This window comes from Candoia aspera, chromosome 8, assembly GCF_035149785.1.
Source record: "Candoia aspera isolate rCanAsp1 chromosome 8, rCanAsp1.hap2, whole genome shotgun sequence".
Taxonomy (NCBI): domain Eukaryota; kingdom Metazoa; phylum Chordata; class Lepidosauria; order Squamata; family Boidae; genus Candoia; species Candoia aspera.
The window spans coordinates 75,469,332-75,485,656 of NC_086160.1; the positions used below are offsets into that span (position 1 = coordinate 75,469,332).

General features: G+C 50.7%; 1 protein-coding gene across 1 annotated transcript; it reads right to left on the reverse strand.

Annotated features, from left to right (window-relative positions):
- Window positions 1-663: 663 nt before the first annotated feature.
- On the reverse strand, window positions 664-15,195 carry SMYD5 (SMYD family member 5). The gene is made up of 13 exons (XM_063309930.1): window positions 15,075-15,195; window positions 13,426-13,534; window positions 11,612-11,748; window positions 9,758-9,879; window positions 9,452-9,521; window positions 8,356-8,460; window positions 7,864-7,926; window positions 6,959-7,029; window positions 5,424-5,530; window positions 4,962-5,018; window positions 4,755-4,849; window positions 2,302-2,372; window positions 664-1,491 (listed from the first exon to the last, which is right to left on the reverse strand). Exons 1-13 carry the CDS (start codon window positions 15,168-15,170, stop codon window positions 1,347-1,349), a joined length of 1,248 nt encoding a protein of 415 aa, XP_063166000.1. The 5' UTR covers window positions 15,171-15,195; the 3' UTR covers window positions 664-1,346.
- Window positions 15,196-16,325: the final 1,130 nt, after the last annotated feature.

Below are 16,325 nucleotides of genomic sequence, written 5' to 3' on the forward strand. Positions count from 1 at the left end.
GATCTGGGTTGGCTCCCCTTGAACAGACCCCACTGACTCAGTGGTTGTGTTCACACAACACATTTAACCAAGCTGCATAAAGGCCCACTAACTCCATGGTTAATTTTAAGTTGTTTTGTTGTTTTGTTTGGCTTTTTAAAAAAATTACTGCGTTGTGCTGTTGAGTTAGCTTCCAGTTTACTGTTTGGTGCTAACTCAGAACATGAATTTACCCAGGCATCAGATTTGGTTATTTTTTTGTGAAACAAGCCAATGTTGATTTCTTTCTTGGGGGTGGGGGAAGGACTGAGGCTTCTTCCTTTTCCCAAAATACTTGCATCTAATGATCAGCATTATGTCAGCTCTGAGAAATAAAAAGCAAGCAAAGACATCAGAAGCAAATCCTATTGTATTCAAGGAGGTTGACAGATTTGCATAGAATTACGAACTCCCCCCCAACACACACCTTTGAGGGAACATAAACTGACAACAAGGGCATTCAACAGCAAACCATGATTCTCTCAATCCCAGGTCGGGTCAGCAGGCAAGATGAACACAGGGATTAAAGCAGGCCACAGGTCCGAGCTGGACTGTGGTCCATCTGGCAGCCCTTGGCGACACCAGACCACGTAACAGGCCAAGGAGACCTGGGAACTGGATTGTATGTCCTGCTTTTTTGGGGGGGGGGGCTGTGCCAGAGAAGCCAGCCAGCAACCCACCCAGCCTCCCTTTCCCTCTAACCGCTGGGGGGCACTCAGTGGGAAAGGCTTTCTTCGTGCCAGGCCTGCGAGTTTTCCCAAAGCACCCAGCCAGAGAAGGGGCAAGCTGGCATCTTCAAACCCAACTGATTTTTTAGGGCAGAGGCTGTTTTGCATAGCTGCCCACCTCAGGTGGCGCAGGGAGGAGATACACCATCAAGACCCCTCCTCTTCTCTTCCCACAAAGCTGGAAATGCAGAGGGCTGCTATGCACTGGGCGCCAGGATTCGGGTTCCCACTTCCTTAGGGCAAATACTGTCCCTGGGTCCCTCCGCCGGCTAGGCTAGATACCCCAACGCCCACTTAGGATGCAGAGAAGTCACTGAACCCGCTCCTGTTGGAAACGGGTGCCAAGGTCGTCTGTTCCCCACCAGGTTGGGTATGCAGGGGGACGTCCACGCAGTTGAGGCCTTGACCGCTCCTCGCCAGGCACCGCGTGGGTCAAGAGGGTGGATATGGGGGCTGCGCAAAGGCCGGCTTTGGGGCCCTCCCTGGCCATGATCTTTCCCCATTCCTCCACTGCCCAAGCCCCCCACCAACCAGGAAGCCCTCTCCATCACAGCCCGGCCCCGGGCTCCAGAGGTGCCCCCCACCACCCCGGAGCCCAGATCAAACGTCCGTCATCTCGTCTTCCAGCTCCGCACCGTCGGGCTCCCCTTCGGCTTCCTCCTCCTCTTCCTCCTCCGACGTCACATCCGGATCATCAGCTTGAGCCAGGCACTTGGGGCAGGAGCAGATGAACAAGTAGTTTTCCCTAGGGAATGGGGTGGGGGGGGGAAGAGGAGGAGAGAGATGGGAGAACTTCAGGATACTGAAGATCCACCAGGAACTAGAACACTATGTAAAAAAAAAAACGGAATTTACACCAATGCAGTCACAGCCCTGCTTCGTTTAGATCAGTGTTTCTCAACCTTGGGACTTTAAGATGTGTGGACTTCAACTCCCAGAATTCCCCAGCCAGCATGGCTGGCTGGGGAATTCTGGGAGTTGAAGTCCACACATCTTAAAGTTCCCAAGGTTGAGAAACACTGGTTTAGATCCCTGTTAATTGGGGGGTGGGGGGTGGTCATTGTTCTTCTGGCCCTTCATCCTGGGAACCCACCTCCTGCCTTAGCAGCTTCCATTTCCCCGACGTTTTGCCCCCTCCCTTCATCCTCTTTGGCTGTCTTTGTATTCTTCCCTTCTAACCTCCCAATTCCTTATCTCTGCTCTTTTACCTCCAGTGCTCCCTCCCCACAAAGTTTTGCAGAAGTTCTTTAAAGGGAGGGTCTGTTCTCCTAACCTCATCAGGCACCGTGAACTGGTGCACCAGCTGAGCTCCCAAATAAGAAAGGCGAGCCGTGGTCCCGGTCAGGCTGCAAATCCTGGGAGTAAGGAAACCAGCCTCCTGTATAGGGCTGTGGTAACAAACGCAACTAGTTCCTGGTTGTCAAAGCACCAGGCAGAGCCTAAGCACTATTACAACCCGCAGGAATGGTACTAACCGAAGTGCACATTGGAAAAAAACATCACGATCAAACATGGCAGCATTCAAAGCAACCCCCCCCCCCCCGTCCTCACTCACTGAAGGATTTTGCACCGGCTGTGTCGGCTCCGTTCTCTCTGGCAACAGTCTAGGTAGCTGATGCAGATCTCCTGTTTGGACAAAAAGCAATTGCACGGGCTGAAGGCAAAGCCGCCGACGCAGAACGATCGTTGCTAATTTGCAACGGCCAACGCAGCTTGCCAACGTATTTCTCTGGGATGCCGCACCCCTTTCGTGGGGGTTCAGGAAAGTGTCTGAGTGAAGAACACGCGACCCATGATTTGGCTTTAGGCTTGCAAGCAGTGCCAGCTCGAGCTGGAATCAGCCCCCCCCCCCCCACTGTAATAGAATGATTTTTGTTGGCCGCTGGTTGCTCATTCGAAAGGTGATCCAGAAAGTGAGAATCCCAGAGTTGAACAGAGAGTTTTAATACAGGCATTCCTCGACTTACAACCATTTGTTCAGTGACCATTCAGTTACGACGGTGCTGGGAAAAGTGACTTGTGACTGGTCCTCACGCTTACGGCCATCAGTGTTCCTGCAGTCACATGACCAAAATTTTTGCGCTTGGCAACTGGCATGTATTTACAAAGGTTGCGGCATCCAGGGTCACGCGATCGCCATTTGCGACCTTCCCAGCCAGCTTCCGACAAGCAAAGTCAATGGGGGAAGCCGGATTCGCTTAATGACCACATGGTTCACTTAACAACCATGTGATTCACTTAACTGCTATGTCAAAAAAAGGTTGTGACATCAGGTGTGACTTGCTTAACTGCCTCACATAGCGACGGAAATTCTGGTCTCAGTTGTGGTTGTAAGTCAAGGACTACCTGTACAAGGATTAGGGCTTATGTAGAAATCTTGGTAGGAATCTTTACCTTCTTTTATTCGTGAGTTTGTTAAGGTGGCGTCTCTTTGAACATTTGAATCTCTTGCTCCCCCTTTGTACCCTAAACTGAGTCAGTTTTAGAGATGAACTACCAAGGTATGCCGGGCCCACCTGTGAATTGTTTCTCTTTAGGGTTTCTCCTGATTCTTCCACAGCCACCTCGCAGTCTTTCCCACTTGCACTGGATCAAACCACCCTGGCTACCTTCACACAATGGGCGTATTCTAGTCACTGAACTGGCCTGTTTTCTGGAGTCACCCCACACCTTGAACCTTGCAAGGCAAGCCAGCTGGGTTTGCCTGGCACCCTAGGCCCCAGACAAAGAAAACTAGGTGAAAGCTAATCAAGGTGAGCATCTCCTGCAAAAGTGGCTGTTCGCCCCTTCCCTGACCTGGCTCAGCATGTCTTGCGAATAGAGCCATTGACTGGTGGCAGCTGTTTGGGATCACCTGTTGATCCATCACACCTGTCCTCAACAGCTGTCAGTCTCACCAGGTAGACCAGACAGGAAACCCAACCAGATGAGCTAATTCTACTTTATTGTGAAGGTACATTAACAGAATCTTGCAAGTTGGAAAGTACACTTCTCCCCCCATCTCTAGGGAGGGTCCCTGCTGAGACTCTTCCCCCCCCCCCATTATGCAGCTGTGGGCTCTGCCCTCTCTTATCTGACCATTCCCTGGCCAACATCTCTTTGCCCCATCTCCCAAGGTCTTTCCCACATACCATTACAGGCATCTTCAGACATGGGGGTCAAGAAATCCATCCATCCATGTGGGGGATGCCCAAGATGGCTTCTGTAGGGAGCTACCAAACAGGGCTGAAGCTAAGCAGGCCTGGAAGTTAGCTGTTCTTCAGGATAGGAGGCTACCAACAGGTCCCCTAGGAGCAGCTCCTGGTTGACTGGGTTCACACAACCCCCCAATCCCCCGTTTGAAGGATACAGTGGCTACCTGTCTCTCTATACTGTCCAATGCCCAACAAATCTGGTAATAGCTTAATGGAATAACTGGATTCCCATCACACTTTTAATCAGAAACTATCCGACCCTGTAAGAGGCTGCATCAACCCAGACATTACGTTTTAGTCATTTCCATCTTGTACTTGATGGATGGGAGGATGGAGGGACGGACAGACAGCTCTCCCAGAGAACCCCTTTGCTCAAAAGGATTCAATCAAGTTCAGAATCTTGGCTGGGGCTCAGCAAAGAGAATTACTTGATACCAATGGAAATAAATCTATACTCCCAATCTTGAGCAACAAATTCAGGATAGGTATTCTTTATCCATTTTTGCAATGCCTTTATATTCTAAAAATGCAAAAATGGAGCAATGGGTTCCCATGTGGTCATGTAGGACTAAATTCATTTTATATTGCTATCATATGGAGTTTATTATTTATTTTTCTCCTAAGTTCTTTTTTTCCCCATTGCCCTGATGTTATTTTAACCACTTTTATATATGTAGTTTCTTACTGCGTTAGCACTGATGTATCGGTCATTTGTTTGTTATATTTCATTAATAAAACTTGGAGGGAGGGAGGGAAGGCAGGCAGGCAGGCGTAGCCAACACAGAATTCTTCACATGCTCTGCTGACACCTCACCTCTCCCAGGTTGATATCTTCCACCGCTGTCAAATGCAGGAGAAAATTGTTATCTGGGAACGAGGCCTCGGCATTGGGAATACAGCTATGGTTGCCTGCAACAAGGAACGGAGAAAGTAACTATCCAGCTCATGGCACCAGTTCTGGGCAGGCATCTTTTGCTAAGGACCGGCAATCTGGGCAAGGGATTCTGTTCTCACTACTCACAGCAACTTTGCAGCACGTAGAGACCAGACCCTTCACAGTTCAGAAACTCCCCCGTCTCTAAATCCAAAGAGACAGAGAGAAATGGTAAGAGAATGTGGAGGTTTAAGAACAGGTATGATGTTGAATGAGGTTTTAAAACATGTGAAATCACGAGAGTCAAAAGCAGACAGTCTGGCCAGGGTGGGGAAAACTGATGCCTTCAAATCACCTTTGTGGCCTTTGGAAGCACCTGATCAGCCCTACAGGGGGAAAAAGCCGTGATCCAGGAGATCCTCACTTACCCCTCCAGACTGGCATGAGCTTGGGGATGGCACCCCATCCTCCCACCCCCACGGCTGGCAGCATCTACCCGGTTTCCTGGAGTCCCATGGAAGCCTTCTGCCACCAAAGGACCATCAGGCCCTCCCACCCCCGAGCAAGGCAGGGACTTTCAAGCTGAGGAAGGTCTCTGTGTCTACCCACCTTTCTCAATATCCTTGTACAGCTGGTCTATAAAAGCATCCAACTGCTCCCGCTCCTGGTTGGGGAGTTCCAGGGCATCGCAGGCACGGACCCACTGGCTCAGAGAGCTGGAAAAGCCCAAAGCAAAAGGCACAAAGAGTTGGGGAGGGTGGCACGAGGCTAAACCTGCCCAAGGTTTCTTCAGGGCGAAAACCATTCCGTCCAGCAGCCCTGTGGCCCAAAGGAGTCAAGATCACGGATGCCCATTTCCTTCCAAGCCAGAGATGAATTTCTGCAGTGGCCCTGCCAAAACAAGCCCCTTGGGCGTGCGCACTCTGTGGCCATTCAACAGAAGTGGGGTGGCGGTGGTAACGGGTGCTTAACCTCCCAATCTATTTGCAGGGCCCCTTGTGGCCTCTCTGCAAGAACCCTGATGCTGCAGACAGGCCAGAGCTGCCTTCGCACAAGACCGGGGTTCCCTCCATTGCACCCTGGGATGACGGACATGGGAACCGACCCATCTGGACTGAGATAGTTCAGTTCTGCAGTTCTGTCTTCTTTTAGAGTAGCGCCGAGGGAGAGAATGGAATTATCAGTTTGTTGTTTTGCTCAAAGTAGGAAAAACTGTGCCTACTGCAGGCACCTGACAAACAAGCTGGAACTCTAAACCCCAAATGCAGTAATCAGCTTCTTGGACAAACCAAGGTTACCCTAATTTGTTTCTTTCATTTATCTGTCTGTCTGTCTGTCTATCTATTCATTCTCCCCACCTTTCTTCCTTGGAAGTACAGGTAGTCCTCACTTAATGACCATTTGGTGATGGTTCAGACTTATGATGGTGCTGAAAAAAACAACTTACAACCGGTGCTCACACAACCGTCACAGCATCCCCACAGTCACGTGATCACAATCTGGGAGCTTGGCAACCAACTGTGGCAGCATCCCATGGTCACGTGATTGTCATTTTCAACCTTCCCGGTCAGCTTCTGACAGGCAAAATCAGTGAGGAACTGTGTGGTTTGCTTAGCGACCCCGTGGTTTGCTTAACGACTGCAGTGATTCGCTTAATGACCACTGCAAAAAAGGTCATAAAATCAGGTCAGATTTGCTTAATGACTGCTTTGCTTAGCAACTGAAATGGCAGTCTCAATTTGTGATCGTTAAGCAAGGACTATCTGTACTTTCTCCCAATTTAAGTGTCTGCCACCATTGTAGCCTAGCGCACTCTCTCTTCTAAAAGCAGATTCTATTACATTTTTAACCAACAGGACATTGAACTACAACCAGAACAACCCCCCCCCCCCCCAGATTTTCAGCTGCAACCTGGCACTGTTGAGTTTTAATTTTCCCAACTGGGATCCCACCCTTCCCTCCTTCTGCAGTACGTGCCAAAATCATTCAGGCTTTGCAGACTGGCACATCACACCCTCAATTCCAGCCTGGCACAATGAGACGAAGCCACAAGTTTGGGTCCTTAAAAAGGGACTCACCCATCTCTTTGCAGATTCCTGGGGACATTTGTGGAATTCCCCATCAGCAAAGCTCACTTGACTTACCTCGTCCCAATTCCTTGTCCATTGGTGCCAACCAGGGCAAACAAAGACCGAAAGCCTTCGGGAGAAAACCACTGTGGGGGATGAAAGAGAATATCACATGTCGGGTAGGTGCAAAATCTGCCACCTTCACCTCCCCCAGCTCACCACCCTAAGATGGAAAGTTTGCACGCTAGCCTCTGCTTAAACTGACTGCTACATTTGGAACATGGTATCAGGGGGAAACCGCTCTGCTTTTCAGAGGAATGTTTCCTGAGAACGGCAGAAACAGCAGCCCCAACACGTTTGGTGTGTACTAAGCTGGGGAAGGATCCCAAACCCCTCCCCATCTCAAAAAATGGGTCCTGCACCCAGAATCTTTAGCTGATAGGGGCTGCACACTCCTGGCCAATACATTTCTCTTTAAGGAAGTGCCAGGATTACAGGTAGTCCGCACTTAACAACCATTTGTTTAGTGATGGTTCAGACTTACAACAGATGGAAAAAAAACACACTTATGACTGTCGCAATGCCCCTGCGGTCACAATTTGGGCACTTGGCAACCAGTTCGCATTTGTGACCATCGCAGCATCCTGTGGTCACTTGATCGCCATTTTCGACCTTCCCAGCCAGCTTTTGGCAAGCAAAATCAATGGGAAACCGCATGATTTGCTTAATGACCACATGGTTCGCTTAGTGCCTGCCATGATTCACTTAACAACCACCACAAAAAGGTTGTAAAATTGGGTTGGATTCGCTTAGCGACTGTTTCGCTTAGCAACCAAAGTGCCAGTCCCAATTGTGGTCGTTAAGTGAGAACTACCTGTAATTCCACCAGTGTACCTCTTCCCCTGGAATGTTTTGGGTCATGGAACTGCAGTCATCTGGTTGAGGGAGGCCTACAAAGGCCAGAGCGCTATGGGGTTTACCTTGCTGAGATGGTCATCGTAAAGGGCTTCCGTGAAAAGCACACGGAGGAGTTCGAGCTGGCCCTGGAAGAAATCAAGGAGAAAAAACTTGGTCTTAGTGACTGCACTGGCACATTACGGAGCCTGGTTACTGAACTAACCCAAGGTGGGATTCAGACAACACGCTCGATCATAAACGGAAAGAAGGCAGAATTGTCTCGCATGCTAAGACACTTGGTTCCATTCCAAGGACAGAAGGATCTGGGGTAATTGTGCGGCTGGTCCACAACTGCGGGGCATTTTGAAGAGTAAAAGATGGCATCTGCACAAACATGAATGCTACTGCACTCTGGTCCTCCAAGAGAGAGAAAATAGTAACAATTTATTTGATTTTACATCCCCCATCCGATCTTCTAATAGATTTAGAGACAAAAGTACAGTATTCCAAAACAGGTACTCAGAAATCAAGAGCCACCCCTTGGAAAAAGGCTCAAATTCCATAGTTGTCCTGACCTTAAACTTATCTCCCAGGAGTTTGTGAATAATCTCTTCTTCTTCGTTGGCAGTTTTATTGCAGAACTGAGAAAAAAGTTTGATCCACCACTCTTTGTCCTTCGCCTGGAAGAAACCAAGAAAAGCAATCGTTTGTCCTAGGGCAGGTGTGCGCGTGAGCAAATACACACGCAAGCAGCACTCCAAGCCTACGCATCACACGTAAAAAACAGGCAGAGGTTTGATCACATCGTGGCCGCCATCTTGACTTTTCTGACTACACCCCGCAGACACCCCCGCTAAGGCTCAGATCCAATTCGTGGCAGCCACAGAACGTGGAGCTGTCATCATCTTCTACAACAACTGTTGTCTGAACAGCTTACAAGGTTATCTAACTGTTAAAAACAGTAAAGCAACAAGATCAGTAAAATACCTTACAAGAAGCACGGGAAGAATGTCATAAACACAGATCAAAGGCCCTGAGAGTGGACACTTGGAATACTTTTTAAAACTCAACAACTATAAAAGCGCACTAAGTCACTGATGAGGCCACTGCTGGATGGCACCTGTGGGGAAGCCCAGGTAATAATTTAATTTAAAAATACTTATCTATAACATGGCAAAAATCTTAAGTTATTCCAGTATCCTTGGCCCAGAACTCATAACGCCACACACCAGCTTTTTTGCAAGATTCCAGCTATTTTTGAAAGTTATTACGATTGAAAAGACGTTCTTGCACCGTCACAAAAAATACGATGTAGTAAACCCTGCAGTGTGTGAGGGGGTGGCCCTGATGACCTCTTAGATCCCTTCCAACTCTATGATTGCCATGTCTGGTGCCTGAAAAGATGCTTGACTGCAGCATTAAACTCATCCAAAATTTTAGGGTACTTTATTTGCTTACTTTTCCACCGAAAAGCATCAAGAAACCACATCATGTAAACTTTGGCCATGTATCCTGGGGGAGGCTTTAAAAGGAAAATGTTGTGGGCTGCTGGGGTGGCTTCTGGGTGCAGACTGCGGAAGGTCACAGCCACAGCTCATGCAGGACACACCATTCCCAGTGCTCTTAGCATGTAACCACACTACCCGCTGGTAGACGCAGCCCAACACACACCTGCTTGACGGTTGCCACCATTCTGGCCATCAGCATAATGCTAGACGTCTCGGGAGGATAGTGAATGCTCCTAGGCAGAAGAGAAAAAAAGGAAATTCCACGGGGGCAACACAGAGAAAACTTAAGGCAGCCCCCTGGAGAGGCACAGCAATCATCCACAGACCAGATGTGCAAGATGCACAGCAGAGCGTGCTACCAAGCCCCTTGCAAGACCCCAGATGAACCACAAAAGCAGTTTTGAAGGAATCGTGCAGCTGCTCCAGTACATCGGCAATCTTGAGCACCCCTCCCCCCGAAATATCTTGCCTCCATGCTTCCTGCAGCTTGTTGAGAGGATGATCCGGGTCCTGCCCGGAGGGTCCCAGGCACAGAGCCTGGTGGTACTGATCCCATGCGGCCTGATGGCACTCGGGACTGCAATAGGTCACCTAGGGAGCAATGAAGAAAAGTCATGCTCTTCGCCAGGCGAGCATCAGAGTAAGTACGTAAGTGGTGTCAAAGAAAACAGCAGTGTTTGGTTCTCAGCATTAATCGGGGCCAACTGTTAAGGATCATTTGCTTAGCAGAACGTGTGAGCGGACAAGGTGTGGGGCTGCAGAGGGGGTACACCTTATCAAGATGTTTTTGGCTCCTGTTCTCAGCCTGGGGGACCTAAAATAAGAGCCGGTTCTCAGACCGACAAGCATTCGGGAGGCGGTTGTGTCAACAGCCGGCTGCAAACTTCCTCGTGAGCAGTGACCGTTCCGACCACCTTAACAGATCCCAGGAAGGCTGCCACCACAAAAATCTGTAAGTCTCCACCCTAACATGCAGATTGGTTGTAAACGGCAAGTAGTTCAGCTGCTGGAAGTCTGGTAACTCCTCCCACTCTTTGCCATAAATCTCGCTAAAGACAACTCTGAGAAATCGGACTGGGAAAGAATCAGTTTGGGGCAGCTGCTAAAGAGCCTGTACGCTGATTTCCAGGACACTCTCAGCGCATGCCCTGATTTGTTTATTTTATATCGCCATATATAAAGATTCTGGATGGTGTATAAACAATATTCATGTGTGTGGTTTTCTCCTTGGTAGTTCCCTAACTGATTGATCCTTGAATTGACTGATTGGTAGTTCCTTGAACTAGTAGTAATTCAGTAATAGTAGTAGAGCTAGGAACTAGTAATAGTCCTAGGAACTACCAAGAAACTCCTTGGTAGTTCCTTGATTGATTGATCCTTGAATCAAGGAACTACCAAGGAGAAAAGCCAGCATGGATAGGGCAAACCACTGGATATAAACAGGGAGCAAATGCCACACTCCCTCTTTGCACTGATGATGTTACCCAGTCAGGCAATGCAACGTCTGCAAGCAAACAGCCAGGCTCGGAGAGCACTAAGGGCTCCACAGTTACTACTGTGGTCACCTAACACAGCTTTGATACCAAACACCTGTTTAAAGAGGAATGCCTTTAACCATTCCTTGAATGCTGGAAGCGATGGGGCTAGGCAGGGGCAACCCCAAGAAGGCCTTCCGCCTGGTCCAGATTCCCCTCATGTCCCACCAGGAGAGTTTAGAAAGCCCTACCAACCATAGGGAGAACTCTCTGCCGCCAAGTGCCTTACAGTCTTGTAAGATGGATCAGTATTGGGTGACTGGAATTTCCTTGTTTGTATGTTCCTCTGATGTATTGGTATGTCTGTACCTGGCTGCGTGTTCTCATGATGTTTTTAATTCTGTAAGCCACCTCGAGTCTTCAGTTTGGCAGCCTTATAAATCTCATAGGTCATTATTATTATTATTATTATTTCTGATTTTTGAGAGGCTGCAGGTTACTGGAGTGGGTGGGAAAAGGCAAAGGGAACTCAAGTCCCATAGCCTTCCTCAACCTGGGTGCCACATGTGTGACCTCCAACTCCCAGAATTCTCAGCCACAGCTGTGCTGGCTGGGGGATTCTGGGAGCTGGAGGTCCATGCCCCTGGAAGCCACGCAAGGCAGGGAAAGTGTTCTGTATCTTCTTACTCATTCAGAGCCTTTGAGTAGAAGCCTTACAGTGATTTTCTTTAGAATGGGACTGAGAGGTAAGACTTTGCTGTCGATTGAGCAAGCAAATGACCCTCAGTGAACTGCTTTTGTTTTTTAATGGCACGCACACAGACACACCCCAGCCAATCTTGGTTTACCTGGCAGTTGGCACAGCACCGATGGAGGTCCTTCCGAATGCTGCACTTCCCTGGGTGAGGAAGTAACTGAAATCTTCCGAGCAGCCTTTGTGCGTTTTCCTCGGCCGTTTCTAGGGCTCGTAAGCAGTGGTCACAGGCTGAAAGGAAAGGGGGGGGGGACAGATTGGCCCCCCAGCTCTGCTAAAATTGCCTCTAGACTTGTGGACAAACCACACACCCCTTTCTAACATTCAGGCACTAAACAGAAAACAGTGTCCCGACAGCCACCACATCTCATCCTGGGCTTTCCCAAGCAACTGTTAATAAGAGGACCGACAACGATAACAGTATCAAGATTATCATCTTCCCATTACAGGAAAAACAGATTTTGGGGAAGAGTTTCAATAGAAAAACAGCTGATGGGAGAGACCACCCCAGCCTCTCTGTTGCCCTGCTGAAGCAATGAACATTGAGATTTTCTTTCCAGGAATCTGGCAAAACCCATCGTGAGTGTCCTCTTGCCCAACTTCACACTTTCTGGATACACAGATACAATTCCCAGAATTCCACAGCACAGCTGCAGAGCATTCTGGGAGTTGTGGTCTCAATATTTTGGGAGGGCAACAGAAAGCTGTGGTTGCCCAACACTGTTCATCCTTACTGGCAGCCCTTAAGGTGAGGTTAAAGTGAGGACACCAGATTGGGGAATACGGGCAGTCTTTGCTTAACTTCCCTGACTGGGACTGGCAACTCTGTTGGAAGTGGCGCAGTTATTGAGCGCAACGTCACATGACGACATCATTTCCAGCACTTCTGGCCCAGGTTGTTAAGTGAGGACTTCACATGATCATGATTTCCAACTTCCTGCTGGCTTCCCCATTGACTTTGCTTGTGGGAAGCCAGCAGGGAGGGTGGGAAATGGCAATCACGTGATTGTGGGACGCTAAATGATCAGAAATGCAGGCTGGTCGCTGGGCGCCTGAATTGTGATCACGTGACCGTGGGGATGCCAGGCAGGTCATAAATGCGAGGAGCAGTTGTAACTACCACTCGTTCAGCGCCGTTGTAACTTTCAATGGTCACTGAACAAGTGGTGGTTAAGCGAGGACTACATCAGGCACTCCTCATCTTCCATCCATTCCTTCAGCTACCATTCAAAGTTATGGCGGTGCTGAAAAAATGGACGTACAACAGGTCCTCAAAGTTCCAGCCATCGCAGCATCCCTGCAGTCACATGATTGCGAGCCGGGCGCTCGGGTATCTGGCTCACGATTATGACATCGCCGGGAGCTGCGGTCACATGATCGCCATTTGCGACCTTCTGTGCCGGCTTCCCACAAGCAGTCAATGGGGAAGGTAGCGAGTCGCTCCGGCCCACAGCGTCCCCCCACCCACGTGTAGCCTCTGCCTGCCCTCCCCCGCCCCCATGGCACCCCTGCACTCCTTACCCGGGACTCCCACTTCTTCCCGCTTAATGACCCACGCCTCTGGGGGCGACGGGGCAGCCAGGACTGCCACCACTAAGCGATGAAGCTACATGACATCGTGATTTACGGCCACGTCGCTCAGCGACTGCAGTCCCGGTTCGTAACCCAAGGACTGCCTGTACCTCCACTGTAATCCCTAGACCCGGGGGGCATGGCTGGTGGGGAGAACAGTCACAAGGGGCCGGAAAACAACCAGAGAAAAATGCTCCCATGGTGCATGCAGAGAAAACACCATTATTTCCAATAATTACTATTGTTATCTAATCTAATATCATCTCATAACCATCATTGTCAGCAGAGATTTTCAGGGTGCTTCCTTGGGCCAGAAGACAGCGGAAGTTCGCTTACCTCTGTATCTATACAGGGCATTCCAAAGAAACTGGGCCGACACCACAGGCTTCTCCACAAAAATTGTGTCCCCTTTGCGGATATTTCTGGTGGCAAAAAGTCCTTTCCCCTTTAAGTGGAGACAAGAAAGGCAATTCAGGAAGCCTCCAGGGCTTGTCTTTTGCAGGGAGGGTGAGCCCAGAAATCAGGTCTTAGCTAATTGCCTGGGGAAAGAGTGCAGAAATACTTGCAGCTGATCATCACAGCGCTCTTTGGGAAGGAATACCAACAGGCAATCCTCCCCCCTCCTGGAGTTTGGAAGCATGCTTTAAGAGGTGTGGACTTCAACTCCCAGAATTCCCTAGTTGGCATGCTTTAAGAGGTGTGGACTTCAACTCCCAGAATTCCCCAGTTGGCATGCTTTAAGAGGTATGGACTTCAACTCCCAGAATTCCCCAGTTGGCATGCTTTAAGAGGTGTGGACTTCAACTCCCAGAATTCCCCAGCCAGCCATGCTGGCTGGGAATTCTGGAAGTTGAAGTCCACACGCCTTAAAATTGCTGAGGTTAAGAAACACTACCCTAAGGCACCCAGTTGTGTCCTTGAGGCACAGTGTGATTGAATTTACATTTCAGTTTTTTTATCCCCCCCACCCCGCAGCTTCCGCTGGGATTCCAGAGTGTGTTTCATTTACCATTATGTAGCAAAATACCCCGGGCGTGTGGATTTCTTTTCCCTGCAATCCCTTCTCTTAGACTGTACTTTCTTGCGAGTTGCTGAATTTTGCCATACAGCTCCTAAAACTAGGTGGAAGCAGACACCTTCCACGTCATGGCCATTTTGCTATGGTTAGGGACAAAGTTTTAAACAATACCACGATTTTTCAGTACCCTCCGTTTTTAGGTTATTCTTCGCAGAGTTTCTAGGTCCTTTCAGTTTAATATTGACAACGGTGTGCCATGTCCCTACATAGACAGTAATCAAGATTGATCTCTCCTATGTACTGTAGCGCTGTTGTTAGATGCTTTCTGTTCTTGTCTGTGTGCTGGTCTTTGACAGAAATAAAGAATTGATCGATCGACCGATCGTCGATCGATGGAAGAGAGATGCAGCTCAGGAGAGCTTCGGCCTTCAAACGTGTTGGTCAGAAAAGCTGCCACCAGACTCCTTTATGACCGGAACGCTTGGAGAGGAGCCACGGAGGAAAAACTCCCCCCAGGAAAGATAGTTCGTGCAAGGATCTCATCCTATCAATACCAATTACTCTCTCCCCGCCCCTCACCAAGACTTTGGCCCCCTGGCCCAACCCAGCGGAAGTAGCAAAGCCTGGCTAGCTCCTAACGCCTGCACGGACCGCAGCCCTGACCACTAGCCAGGTTTCGGCGATCAGGGCCAGGGCCAGGGCCAGGGCCAGGGCGCACGTGGCGGACGCGCAGCTGGGGAGGGGCGAGGGGTCCCCGCTCCCGCGAGTCCCCCCGTCCCTCCCTGCCCCCCAGCCCTTCGGAAGGGTTGCAGCAAGGCGGCCCAGCCGGAGCCGGCCCGGAGCGCCAAGCCCCAGCCCGGCGCGCGCCACGCCGGACAGACTGCGCCGCCGCGGGCGCCCGCTTGCCGCTCCCGCCCCACCCAGCCGGGCCGGCGCGACGGCTCCAGGCGCGGCTCGCGGGGCTCACCTTGGCGCCGCCGGTCAGGCGCAGCTCCAGGGCGCGGCGGGCTTGGCCGGGCGCGTCCAGGCAGAAGGAGAAGGGGTCGCCGGTGGGAGCCGCCATCTTCGCCCGCTCTGGCCGGCCCGCCGGGAGGAGGAGCCGGCCCGCCCGGTCCGGCCCCACCCCGGTCCAGCCTCGCCTCGGCGGCACGCGGGGGGCGCCCGCAGGCCCGGAGAGCGAGCCGCGCCGGCCGGCAACCTGGCGCCCGGCCGCCCGCCCGCCGCTTCCTCCTTCCCGGCCGCCGCGGCGACGACCCTCCTTGGCGAGCCGCCCCCCGCTGGGAGGAGGTGCCAGCCTGGCACGCGCGATTGCGAGCCCCGGCCGGTTTGCGCACGGCTGGGCTCGCGCCAAGCCGCGGCCCCGGTGGCCGGAGAGGGGCAAGGGAGGGACAGGCGGGCCCAGCTGGCTACTCTGGACCGACCCGCTGCAGCCGGGAGCAGCTTGGCAGCTTCCGCCCAGAAGATGCCCTGGAGCCTTCCCCTAATTGGGTCATCTTTTTTTTTTAAACCTGGACCGAGCCACCAGCTTCCCCCCCTTGGGGTTTGCTGTTCCCCGTCCCAGCAGGTGGCTTGCAGGTATACTGCTCCTGAAACTGAAGGCTCCCCTTAGCTTAGGAATTCCTGGTGGCCCAAAGGTCCCCCCCCCAACACGGCTTCGATGTTTCTCAACCTTAGCCACTTTAAGATGGGTGGACTTCAACTCCCAGAATCCCCCAAATGGCATCTCAATCTGATCATCATCTGAAGATGATGATAAAGCAAGCTGTATTAGAAGGCAGGTATAAAAAGATACCCTAGGGCAGTGTTTCTCAACCTTAGCCACTTTAAGATGGGTGGACTTCAACTCCCAGAATCCCCTAGCTAGCATAGCTGGGAGAATTCTGTGAGTTGAAGTCCACCCATCTTAAAATGGCTAAGGTCAAGAAACATGGGTCTAGATTAATTCTTCCAGAGTTGAAAGAGTGTCTGTAGGGCGTGATAGATCATCACTCCACCTTGCTTGGCGAGTTCAGATGAAGGCCCTGTCTAGAGGCCGGAAAATGCCTCCAGGAGATGCCGCATAACGAAAGCGGCAATTTTTTTTGCTCCTTGTCCCAGAAATTGGCCTTTTAGGGTAGACTGCTTCTGAACCCAGTGCTTCTGCAGGACTGTCACAACCCGCGAACAGCTTCTGTCCTCCCTTAGAAGCACATTCTAAAAAGTAATGCAGTTATTTGCA